This window comes from Sarcophilus harrisii, chromosome 2, assembly GCF_902635505.1.
Source record: "Sarcophilus harrisii chromosome 2, mSarHar1.11, whole genome shotgun sequence".
Lineage (NCBI taxonomy): Eukaryota > Metazoa > Chordata > Mammalia > Dasyuromorphia > Dasyuridae > Sarcophilus > Sarcophilus harrisii.
In genome coordinates, this window is record NC_045427.1 from 511165521 (window position 1) to 511179085 (window position 13565).

Genomic DNA, 13565 nt, shown 5'->3' on the forward strand with positions numbered 1-13565 from the left:
GGCCAACCTGAATTTTTTGGTAAAAATTCACATGTACATTCTCTTGTGATATACTACCAAGGAATGTCATATTTTAATTTCACCCTTCTAAAATTCATAATCAAATTTTTTGCCAGTTTACCTAGGCTAGATTAGGATAATATTCTTGATTATTGGCCTGGCTATATAGCTGTTGTAATTTAAGTATGAGGTAACTACAATTTAATTACAGTAGTACTTGGTGGAAGGACACAGTTCTGAGAAATATCCCTGAGAAAAATTTATTAAATGTAGAGAATAGGGCAACTAGGTGGCTCAGTGGATAGACCACCAGTCCTGAACTCAGGAAGACCTGAGTTTAAATCTGGTCTCAGACGCTTAACACTTCCTAGCTGTGTGACCCTGGGCAAGTCACTTAACCCCAATTGTCTCAGCCAAAAAAAAAAAAAAAATAGAGAAAATCAAGAAATTATATTTTCTGTCACTTAGGGAAAAGTTGGTACCAACACAATTTTCATTATGAAGGTGATAAAAACTTTATAATATTCTTTTGTATTTATTAGTGATAATCTTGTATTGAAGATAAATTTAAATGAGTGACTACTTAGGAGGATAATACCTTTTAAATATACAAGATCTGCGATATTGGCTTGGAAAAAATCAGTCTCCTTCTCACTAATATGTATCTTCTATTGAAGTCCCACGCTTCAGGGCCTCAGTATGGTGTGGATATAACAGAGACTTCTCTAGGGTCTCAGAGGAGCACATAATCTGGCCAAACCTACAAGGCTAAAAAAGACTTATTTCAATGTATCCTCCTTGATTCTCCTGAAGCTTTGGACATTAGTGATCTCCTTTTACTTCCTTGAGTCCAAAGACACACCCTCTCTTCCTCTTCTTCCTCTCTAATGATTCCTTTGTTGTCTTCTTTAATAGTTCTTTACCTTGATGCCTGAAGATAGGTGTTCCCCAAAGGTCTGACCTTCACTCTATTTTTTTTCTCTCCCCTTTTCTTTGACAACCTTATGCAGTCCTGAAACTTCAATTATGATCTTTGTACAGATGACTTCCAGAACTTTATTTTCAGCCTTAATCACTTCAATGTGCATTAGTTTTATTCATATTACTCTTCTGCTTAAAAACAAAGCAAAACTTTAATGGCTGTTCTTTACTGTCTTTATCTCTTAGTATTTTAACTTATCACAGAGAATATACAATTTATGCATAAACTTAACTGGCCTGTTCTGTTCTTTAGCTTGTTTGCCTTTATGTTTTTTAATACTTTATCCATTCCTTGAGAGTAGAACGTTGTCCCTCTACCTGTTCACATTGAATTGCTACTCATTCCTTAAATCTCAACCCAAATGCCACCTCTTGCATGAAAATTTTCCCACCCACATTTCATCTTAGTTTTACCCGTATTTTGCTTTACAACTTACCGTACTGCATTATAGTTATCTGTATTATATATCATATCCTACTAATAGACCATAAACTTAATGAAGTCATAGACTAAATTTATCTAAATTTTGTATGTCTTCTCCTGTGCCTTAGCTCAGTGCTTTGTATTTTAGTTTTTATTTACAACATATTATTCTGCATTATATCTATCTGTGTGTATAACTTATCTGGCCAAAGCAAGTGACAAAGGACAAAAATACTACTATTTATCAAAAGGCTTCCTGTTTGACTGAAAGTGAGCTCCTTGCTAAAGAGGTGGGGAACTGTTAATAGTTAAGATGGAAGTATCTGCATCAGTGAAATCACTTTATTATATATACAACTACATGTATGATTATATGCATCCATACACACACAAATACACATTGAGAGTAGAAAGAATGCTAGACTTGGAGGTAGAAATGCTTAGGTTCATATCTCCTCTGACACTTATGAGCTATATGACTGAGGGCAACTCTCTGTGCCTCAGCTTTCCTCATCTGCAAAAAGGGGATAATATCATAGGATTATCCCCACAGAATTGTTATGAGTTAGCAAATGAGATGGTATATTCAAACTTTAAAGTGGTATTTAAATTTAAGCTAGTTTTATATTGAGCATTTGTTAAACACCTAGCATGTCACAGGCACTGTGCTGAGTAGTGAGGATACAAGTACCAAAAAGAAAAGAAACCATCCCTACATTTATGTTAAATAAAGAGAATAAATACAAAATACCATGTAGTTAAATAATTTAATGCAATTTGGGAGCACTACTATTTGGGAAAATCAGGAAAACTACTGTGGAATATTGTAATGTTCTTCTTTTTTCTAAAATATGATGGTTCTCTGGGAGCAGGTTTCTTGGGGAGGAGCCTTAGTTTCAGTTGAGTGTAATAATCACCTCAAATGCAGCCAGGTGTTAAAAGTTTAAATCCTTTATTGTCTCCTTCAAAATAGAATGGTTAGCTTTCTTTGGTTCAGAGAGCTCTTGTTGCTAGTTCTTTGCTTCTGCCTCTACCAGCCTCAGCCTCTCTTCTTCTGAATCCCCAGTTCTGCCCTACTGCAGTCTCTAGCTTGTCAATCTCCTCAACTGACTTTTTACTTCTCAATCTTTTCAAGTCTCCTCACTGACTTGTGGCTCTCAATATCTCCAACTGCCCCTCACTGAGACTGAGAGCTTCTTATATATGATCTCTTAAAGGTGTGAACCCAAAGGTTGACTCCTCCTCTGAGAGAGTGGGATTGTGGGAGGTATAAACTTGGATATCTCATACTGAATCCTGAAATTTTCCAAACTTGTGAACTAATGTATGAGCTAATGTGTGAACTCTCAAAGGTGTAAACATAAACATTGTTTCTACCAATTCTAGTGACTTAACACCTTGTTTCAAGTTCTGGCTCATAACAGAATATAGTGCTTAAACTGTGCGTTAAAGGAAGAAGGTGATGTTATGGGGCAGATACAAGAAGGGAAAATATTTCAGATTGAGGGACAGGCAGTGCTGAGGCACAGAAATAGAGTATTATGCCTGAAGAATAGAGCCCAGGTGAAGTAAATCACAGAGTATGAGTAATGTACAGTGAAGCTATGAAGGGCTTTAAAAGCTAAAAAGAAGTTCACATTTGATCCTAGAGGCAATAGAGAGCCAGTATAGGTGATTGAATAGGGGAATAACATGGTCAAATCTGCACTTAAGGAAAATTCCTATGGTGGGATTTTGCAGGAGGGATTGAAATAGAAAGAAATTTGAGACTGGGAGACCAGTTAAAGGAAACTATTGTAATTATCTAGGCAAAAGTGGTAGTTATATGAATAGAGAAGTAGTCAGTCATGAAATGTGTTATGGAAGTAGAAAATGTAGGATTTACAACTAATTGGGTTTGTGGGATGAGAGAAAGGATTCAAGGATAATACGGACATTATGAATTTAGGAGAGAAGCAAGATTTGAAAAGGGGGAAGGTTGGGGCAGCTAGGTGGCACAGTGGATAGAGCCCCAATCCTGAATTCAGGAGGACCTGAGTTCAAACCTGGCCTCAGACACTTAACACTTCCTAGCTGTGTGACCCTGGGAAAGTCACTTAACCCCAATTGCCTCAGAGAGAAAAAAAGAAAAGGGGAAAGGTTTTGGGGAAAAGAATGAATTGTATCTGGGACATATGAAATATGAGGTGGCTCTAAGACAACCAGTCTGAAACAAGCCATTGGTGATAGCAGATTAAAATTTATGGGACAAGCTGGGACTTAATTGAGTGGATTTATGAATCATCTGTGTGTGTGTGTGTGTGTGTGTGTGTTTAACCCTGTTAATTAAGCTCATTAAAACTGATGGAGTCCCTAAGAAGAGAAAATACAGAGGGAATAGAGGATCCAGGATAGTGTTTGGAATGCACACAGCATAGTGTTTGAAAAGGGTGTCGTACCAATGATGAGCCAAGAAAGGAGACTGAGAAAAAGTGATGAAATGAAGTTAGAGAAAATTCCTATAAAAACTCAGAAAAGAGAGAATTCCAAGAGGAGAAGTATTCAACAGTGTGAAATGTAGCATGTAAGTTGAGAAAAATAAGAACTAAGGAACAATGAAAGGAATTGGCAGTTAACAGAGATCACTGCTAACTTTGGAAAGAGTCATTTCATTTGAATGATAAGGTCTGAGGCTAGATTGCTAAGGATTAGGGAGAAAATGTCGAGTGAATATAGCCCAGTAAGCTTCAGGGATGATAAATCTGGTGAAGGTTTTCTAACAGTGGCAGAGACAGATATATTTGAAGTCAGTAAAGAAGGAATCCATAATTAGAAGAGGTTAAAGATTTGAGAGAGAACAGAATGATTGAAGTTGCAATTTGTTGAAGAAATGAGTGGGCTCAAGGGCATATGTAGCAAGGTTTGGCTTCTAGCAAAGATAAGGGGAACTTCTTTTTCAGACGGGAGAAAAAGAGTTGGAGATGAGGTCAAGGGGTTTTGAAATTAAGAGAAAGGGAGAAAAGAGAATTAAAGTCAATTTTTTTTTTTTTTACATATTTCATTGGTCTAAATATATTCTGCAGTATCTCCCCAAATCTAGTTTGTGTAAAACTTTTTATGTTATTTATTCTGACTTTTTTTCCCCCAAGGAGTCTGATTTTATGGAGACAACTCTATTCATAGCCTGATCTATATTTCAACTAATACACAGTTAAATCTTAGCAAAATTTCATAGCTAATTGTGATCATTTTATTTATTAGGACTATCTTATGGCCTTGTCTCTACAACAAGAACAGCAAAGCCAAGAGATCAATTGGGAACAAATCCCAGAAGGAATTAGTGATCTGGAGCTAGCCAAGAAACTCCAAGAAGAAGAAGATAGACGAGCTTCTCAATATTATCAGGAACAAGAGCAAGCGGCGGCAGCGGCAGCAGCAGCAGCAGCAGCAGCAGCAACTACTGCTGCTGCTGCACAAACCCAGGTAAAAAATTAATTAAAGTAGTTAATTTTCTGTCTTAAGTATGATTTTTTTAAAAGGGGAGAAATATGTTGCTTAGAGAATATTAAGTTAACATCTAATTAAGCATCACAGGTTATTGATCCTATACTAAGCTCCAAAATCATTATCAGAAATTCCTCTTTTCCCCAAATTATTTGTTAAATCATATATTCTACATCAGAAATTCCCTATTATGAAGCAATGATGTTAACTGTGTCTTTGAAATTAGTCAATCATACTATAAATCTTAAGAGTCCTCTTTTTTTTTTTTTTTTTTTTTTTTTTTTTATTTAATAGCCTTTAATTTACAGGATATATACATGGGTAACTTTACAGCATTAACAATTGCCAAACCTCTTGTTCCAATTTTTCACCTCTTACCCCCCCCCCACCCCCTCCCCTAAATGGCAGGATGACCAGTAGATGTTAAATATATTAAAATATAACTTAGATACACAATAAGTATACATGACCACAACATTATTTTGCTGTACAAAAAGAATCAGACTCTGAATTATTGTACAATTAGCTTGTGAAGGAAATCAAAGATGCAGGTGTGCATAAATATAGGGACTGGGAATTCAATGTAATGGTTTTTAGTCATCTCCCAGAGTTCTTTTTCTGGGTATAGCTAGTTCAGTTCATTACTGCTCCATTATAAGAGTCCTCTTAATATTCAGTCTGTAAATGTCTATTCCAGTGTTCACTTTATAACTCCAGATTTAAATGTTAAAATTTTCCTGGATTACATGCTCTCAATTAGCCTTTTCTTTCATATACTTCTACTATAATTATAGTAGTTTTAATATTCTTATGCATGTTTTACTTGCATTTAGAGCCGAGATTTTTAACCTCGGGCTTCTCTATTTGTTTTTTGTTTTATTTTGTTTTTTACATTTTGGTAATTGTATTCCATTGAAATTGATTTCCTTTATGTGTATTCAAGAAACTATAACTGCATAACAACCAAATCACAAGAAATCTAGACATTTTTTTTTATCTAGAAAGGTAACAGGATGCCTATGGGGGCAGAAATATCTGAACTTGGAAAGTGTTATTTGACACTTATTAGCTTATTAAAGTCACTGTATTACCCCTGGACAAGTCACTTAATCCTGATTGCTTAACAATTTTAAGTAAATAAATCTATGGTTTGGCATTGTGTGAAACAAGTTAGTCTAGTGCCTGATGTTCTTTAATTTGGAATTCTGCCCTTTGTTCATTTGCTTAAAATGAAGTGTACTTTATCTGAGAAGTAATTATTCAACTTTACTAAAAAATATCTGTCAGTATTTTATAATTCCTTTAATTTCTTTTAATATTGTGATTTTTTTTCGAGATGACTGATTAAACATCATTTAAAATAATCAATATATCCTCCTATACTTTATTCTTAATCTTTTTTTTTTTTTTTTTTTTTTAAACTAAAGCAGGGCCAGCCAGCACAAGTAACTGCCTCTCCAGTAAGTGGAAGACAATCTGGGAGTAATGAACGTAAACGCAAAGAACCTCGAGAAAAAGACAAAGAAAAGGAAAAAGAGAAAAATAGTTGTGTCATTCTGTAACAGGTGTTGGATTCTATTGGAGCCAAGTACTTGCTCTCAAACAAACAAAACCATGGGATAAAAGGAAGAAAAACCGTTCCATACCGTCTGTGCCTGATTACCCAATGGATTTTGTTCATGTTTTAAAAGGAAGAAGTTGCTACTTAGTTACAATCAGACTCTCAGAGTTGCACAGTGCACTCCTCGTGAGGTGGATTTCCTTGTTACAAGTTGGAAGTGTCTGTATCATCGATCATGAAAAATACTGCACTTTGTAGCTGAACATTCAAATCATAGCAAGTTTTGTGTCATAGTGACATTTATTACTCATCAGTTAGTAAGCTATCTCATCTTCTGTTCTAACAATGAAAGGAGAGAATTGGTTTTGTCAGGTTCCTTCCTGAAATCAAAATGTTAGCATCATAATTTTTAAAATTAATTTCCATCATGCTTTATCTATGACCAGGCCTTGATATGAAAGCATTATTGTGTGTAGGAAGCTGGGCCTATCACTTCCTAAGTGCTCAGTGCTTCAAATGTTGAAATTTAAAAAAAACAACCTACATGTTCTAATTTTAGTTAGAGTTTCTTTGTTAAAAATGTAACCTCACATAATTGAAATGGAAGGAGGGTGGCCAAAATGAAGATCTGTATTGCTTTTTCCCCACAATAGACAACTGGGTATAATATTAATACTCTTATTTTGTCAAGATACTCTAGAAATGATTTTGTAGTTCTGTGGAAATTTATTGTTTTGATTTGGTTTAGCATTAGTTATTATAGGTAAATTGGACCACACAGTTCCTATTTATTGACCATGTGATAAGCAACTAGTGGGAAGAAACTAGAATGTCTAATAATAATAATCTTGTAGAACTGCAAGTGTAGGAATCCAGAATTAACTAATATCTGCCTTTTTTCATAAAAACCTTGAACCTTAACACTAAGATTATGTCCACTTGCCCATTTAAGCAAGTAAATTAAATATAAATATTTTTTTAAAATCATGAATAATAAAAAGCACACTTCAGAATGGAATTTTGAGAGGTCCAGATACTCTTTTAGTCTGATGGAAAGTTACTCATTTGTGATATCACTGTCTTGTCTTATTTTAGTCACCAGATTAGAATTTTGGAACACTTATGTAGAAGCAATCAGATTTTCTAATTTATGGGAACCAAATAAATATGTAATATCTAATCTTTATAGGATTCAGAAAGAAAATATTTGTTGAACTTTATTATGAGGGAATCATAAATTCTCCTGTATTCCCAGATACAATTAAGGAAATAATTATCTTAATAGTCTTTTTGATAAGCTTTCTATGTAGCAGTTTGTTTTAGTCATTTTTGAAAAAATTGTTGCTGCTCCAGAAAGTGTTGTGATTCCCAGCGTAAGCCTGGGTAAGCACATTTACTTAAGAACACCATAAATTGTTAAAACATCCATCTGGAAAATAGCATTTCTGGTTTGGGAAGACGATAGACTGCTTAAAAGTAGTCTAGATTTTTAATGACTCCTTTAGCTACTACCATGATAAAAAACCAAGTGTAATATAATTTCTTAAGGAAATAGTAGAATTTTATTTATGGAAGAAATAATTCTCTTAGAAAAAGTCCTGGGTCAAGCTGAATCATTAGCTTCTATATTGCATATCTGTTATGCATTACAGAGTTCACTGTACCTTCAACTTTGCTTTACTAACATGAACAGTTGAAGATCCTGTTTTGAATATAAAACTTTGATATACAATTTTTTTTGGAACTCTTAATAATTGTTGATAATTGTTCATACACTGATGACCTGATAAAATGTATGACATCATTCTCTGTAGAAGCAAACAGATTAACCTCCATCCCAATGCTGAAGCTGTCAAATTTCTGCTTGATATTAAACTAACAAATACCATGGTTTATTTTCTTTACCCAAAAGAGATCATGACAATGTGTCATATTGGAGTGACAAAAAAAATTAGAAACAAGAAATTCAAGAAAATCCAATCTCATGCAGATTTTGCCATAATCGTGTACTTATATTTATTTATTGCTTTTGAAAAAATAAATGTGTAAAAGTTAATCATTATTTTCTAGTTCTTTCCAAAGAAAATACTGCCATCCTACATTCCCACTGAAAAATTATTCACTTAAACCAGCACTGTTATTTTCAGAGTACTCTCAATGTATAATTAAAAGAAAATACTGAAAATTTTAATGTATTTGTTAATACCACAGTTTTATATGTATAGTATTTACAAGTTTTTCTTACATTCCTGAAATTCAGTTTGATGTATTAGAGATAATAATGATAAAATGGTTTTTTTTATTATAATAGAAAGTAAAGGAGGGAGGGAGGGAAATGTGCCATTAAGACAAAACAAACAAAAAAACTTTTCAGATATTATTTCCCTTCAGTGAAGAGGTTATCAAGAATTTCAGAGCAACTCTATCTTAATTGTCATATTTTGTATTTTTTTCCACAGATGACATTGAGTTGCTGATTTGGGTCTTTGGATTTGATTAGTTGTATGTTGTAGTATTTCCCGGACAGCCTGAATTTGTACTGACTGAAACTCAATACCCTTTTATGGATTACATCTTAAGAAAAATTAAAAGAACCTAAACACCTTAGTTTTTGATGCATGAATAGTCCGTTCTGCATATAAGAAATCTTTATCATCTCTGGCAAAAGAGACAGGACAGAGAATGGACACAAGCTGGGCTATATTCTATCTGCAGATTTTCCTGCACTTAGTCCCTTCCCACTGTGTAATGCAAGGCAAACAGACGGGTTTCAGAGTTTCATGTGTATGTTACAAGCATTTAAATTCACTTTATAGTTTTATTTCTAAGAATCTCTTACATGTATATGTATGTTTATATATGTGCATACATATGTGTGTATACATGCATACATCTCTTAAAACACCCTACACCCAAAGAAAACCCAAGTCCAAATTGCAGTAAACATCATGATTCACTGGCTAATATTTATATCGGTTACAATCCATGCTTGGGAAGTGAGAATTTCCATTATATAGATGAGTATAATTAGAGTGAGGCTTCAGTTTACAACTAGGATTTGGAATGTATCTTGTTTTCCTTGTTGAATTTTCTGTGTCCTCACCTATTTGTCCTGCATTTGGAATAGAACTCTTCCCTTTTAGTCCCAATCTGCTCAAACTTGTTGATATTAGATTAGCTGGCTGATATTAATCATTTTGGACTTAAAAGCCATAACATGATTATGTGAATTGTTTGTTTTGATTCCAAGCATTTTGTTTATGAGTCATAAATCAGAATTCTATTTACCTAGAGATAGAGAGTCTTATTGTGTAGGCAGGCTTAAGAAAATCTGTGCAAAAAGTTGAACATAAACTGGGAAGGAAGGGGAGTCCAAGTGGATTTCATTAGAGCTGTCATAAAACTGCAAAAAAGATTCATGATTATTTCCAGAACGATTCTTAAACAGTCATGACTTTTAGTAAAATACATTTTGTACTGCCTTTCAAATACTTGTTTTAATGTTTTCCTGTTTGATGTGCCAGGTGATTCAAAGCCCACAAAAAAGAATTATATGCTTAGACTTCTTTGTTAATCATGCAGTAGTTTAATTGAAAATTTGATGTTAAAACTTTCTAGTATATGATTTAATTTAATGAGCCACCCAGAGTATCTGTACAGTTTTGTAGTAGAGAAAGAATAGTTTAGCCTTTAACAGAGCTGAAGATTTAGAATCCTGAAGTGTTGGGGTTCTAAAAAGTAGCCTTCTACCTTTTTTTGGTCAAATAGATAGATTGCCTGTGCCTCAGTTTTAATCTATAAATGGAAAAAATCTTTGTCTTTTGGACCTATGAGTAAATGGCACAGTATAAGCACAAAGTATTATTTATAGTAGTCCACATGTATTGTGTACACTTTTAACTGAAGTGCTTTTTGAGAACCATTTTCCATTCAACCATGTCATTTTGGAGTAAAATTGCTTGCTGAAAGATTTGTTTCCAGGTCAACTTTTTTGTGTAGTTATATGTGTTGTATTATCTTCTCTTGTTAAGATGTGGTATTTCCCTAAAGTATTTTTCAGAATGCTTTTATACTGTGAAAGGTGCAGTGAGAGATGGGTCTTGTCAAAACAGGTGCATCTGGTGGAAAACATTTAGCAATCTATTTTTTATTCAAATCTCTTTCATAGATTAAAAAAATTAAATTATGTATACCTGCTGTCAATGGAATAAAGTCATCAAGATTCAAGTATGTGTTTATGAATTTTTCTATAAATAGAAAGACAACCATCTCTCTTCACTTAGAGACCTTTGGGGATTTGGCTGCCCCATATTCTTCAAGTGCTCTCATTCTCATTGTTATTTCTGATTATTGGTGTAAAGTGTTATTTAATAAAGTGTGGTTAAATTCTTGGTTTTTTTTTTTTTTTAAGTGACTGCAGAGAGAAAAACAACTTAATGGAATCTGATAATTCTTGCTGAATTCTTTAATTGAGCCAAATAAATCTTCATTCAGTGAATTTCTAAACTAAAATTCAGTTTTCTTTAGCCCTTATCTAAAGTCATAATTTGATATTCTAATGTGACTCCTAATATTGATGCTAGCTTAGTGTTCAGCATTATTTGAAATGCTGGAAAAAAACTTAAATTACAAAAGGAATTAGGTAGTTTAGAATACATATTTATATTTATTAGTCTGCTCTATTCATAGTGAGAGATACAATAGTAATACTTGTTTAGATAGGAATTAACAGATTATCTTTTCTTTACCAAAGAAATAAGATAACTTTCTGCAAGTAGTACTAATAAAAATACTCTTTATTTGTTTTTACTTTTCATTAGAGGTTGTCTGATCACAACAGAAAACTTCTAAACATATGGTGACTGAGTGATCTAAGATAAAAAAAACACTGGACCAAATTGTTGGACATTAGCCATTTTAGTTTATATCTGAGTACTGAGATTCAAATTAATGCATCATTTAGTTAATGTTGATATTGCCTTTGATAGGAATTTTTCTTTTGACTTCTTATTTCTAAATCATCTGTCTCTCTTATCATAAATTAGATTCAGAAACAAAGAAGGTAAGAATTATAAGACTGCAGATTTAAAGTCAGGCTCAGATCTCTTTTATTATCATGAAAAGTGATCTATGCTTCCTTTCTTTATAATGACCTACAAGGGCTTGGTACACTGCTGCTATAGTTAGGAAATTCAGATACCAGTACAGGAGTAAAAAGTTTGAGTATTTAACCACTCTCTCTGTAACAAAAAGTATATTGTCATTTTACTCAAATCAGGAGCATAATTAATAGTGAACGTTTCTGTTGGACCTTAAATTAATACCGTTGCTATCACTATTTTGAAGTTGTTTCCATTCATAGCAAACTTTATGTTCATCTTTACTTGAAAAAGGAAAAAAACTTATGTTTTTTGATCAGGGATGCTGCCTTCATCTTAAGGCTAGGGAGAATATTTTTTTTTGTAAGTTGATGCCCATTTGTTAAATTTGAGTGGCAATTTTTTTTTCCTTTTAAGTAAAGGTAAAAGCAGAAAACTGTTTTTGTTTTATTTTGGTTTCACTTTTTAAAAAAAATACACATTTTAAAATGCAGAATTCAAGGAGGCAATCAGTCTTGGGGCACTGTAGTGAGAGCCATTCTGTCTAAATATTTTAACTAATGGAATAGATTTTTGAGATCCATTGTCATTAATGTGTGAAGGATATACTACAATCTAAACAACAGTTTTAACAGGTTCATTTTGTTATAAGTGCCCACTTTGTTATCATGTATATAACCCAATTCCAGATGTGGATAATGTGATTAATGATTCAGCAAGACACTGATAATAATTCATGAGATCAGATTTACCCTCAAAGATCTCTCCTTAAATCTTTGAAATGCAACTAAAAGCCAATTTGTTTCAAGTTTTTCCTTCTGCAAGACACTTGGAAATTTGCTATGGCACACTTTAAAAATTTCAAGATGGGATAGGACAAAGAACTAGTAGGGGTGAAAAAGTGAGGGATGGAGTGAAAAGGAAACAGTTTCATTTTTTTTCCCTCATCTCTGCTCAGTTCATTTAGATGAAGAAACTTCTATGATATACTAAGAAGGAGGATAGGAGGCTTTCTGATACAGAAGCCACCACACATTTCTCAAAGATGTTAGAATTTACATTGTTTAGATCAAAATAAGCATTAATTGTTCATCATCCAATTCCTCTTAGTTTCTCAAAAACCTTGACCCATACTTCTGAAACTTCTGCTTTGAATTTCCTTGAGCTAATTATAATCTCAATTAAACTTTGGAAAAAAAAAATCAATCCTAAAGATGACCCATAGGAAAGTGCTTTCTCTGAATTGTTTCCAGAGTATCTCTCAAAGTTGAGCTGAAGTTCTGACAGAATTTTCCTCTTCTAAATATTAATTGTGCTAACATCTACATCAGACTAAATTGAATAATAGTAAATGTCTTGTTTTGCTTTTTGAAGCATATTCCTTTTTTAAGGCATATTGAACACAGATTGAAATGTATAAAACCATAACTCCTGTGACTGCAAGGATTATTCAGTATTGGAACTTAATTTCATGTTTACTATTGTAACAGAGATAGTCATTGTTAGATAAAATGTTGGATATTTTGTAAATATAACTTAAAATTGTAACCAGTGAATAATATCTTTAGTATTTTTTATTATAGATTATATTTTATTTCAATAAACTTTGATATTGAGACCAAACAGCCTTTGTGCTATATACATAACTTCCTATCAAGTACTTAGTTTTAGATGTTATTGCACTCTGGTTTCTTATTGACTGTCACATGAGAATTTAATACTCATTATAGTACTATTTCAGTCATTTGTGACTAGGCAAGTCAATATATAAGCATAGAAGGATCACGAATAAGGGTTGCCTGCTTGTGGACAAGATCATGTGAATCTAGGTAGCTTGTTATTTTTCAAAGTTTCTGACTTCAGAATATCCTATCATCACAGACCTAAATCATTTTATCAGTGCTAGCATGTCCAAAAACTATGAAAATCCATTCTCTTCAAATTAATTTAGGATGCTCCTTTTGATTCCCAATTTTAAAGTATTTGATTTCAAAGGAAATTATGAGTTATTTCCACA

The 13565-nt window shown here is 33.1% G+C and overlaps 1 protein-coding gene across 2 annotated transcripts in view; it reads left to right on the plus strand.

Annotated features, from left to right (window-relative positions):
* MINDY2 (MINDY lysine 48 deubiquitinase 2) overlaps positions 1-13166 on the plus strand; it is a 121416-nt gene extending 108250 nt beyond the window's left edge. The window contains exons 8-9 of one of the 2 annotated variants that reach the window (XM_031955280.1): positions 4646-4867; positions 6319-6450. In XM_031955280.1, coding sequence (XP_031811140.1) covers positions 4646-4867; positions 6319-6450 — 354 coding nt within the window. Of the gene's footprint in view, positions 1-4645; positions 4868-6315 lie in introns of both variants that reach the window. The other variant, XM_031955279.1, reaches the window with a different exon arrangement.
* Positions 13167-13565: the final 399 nt, after the last annotated feature.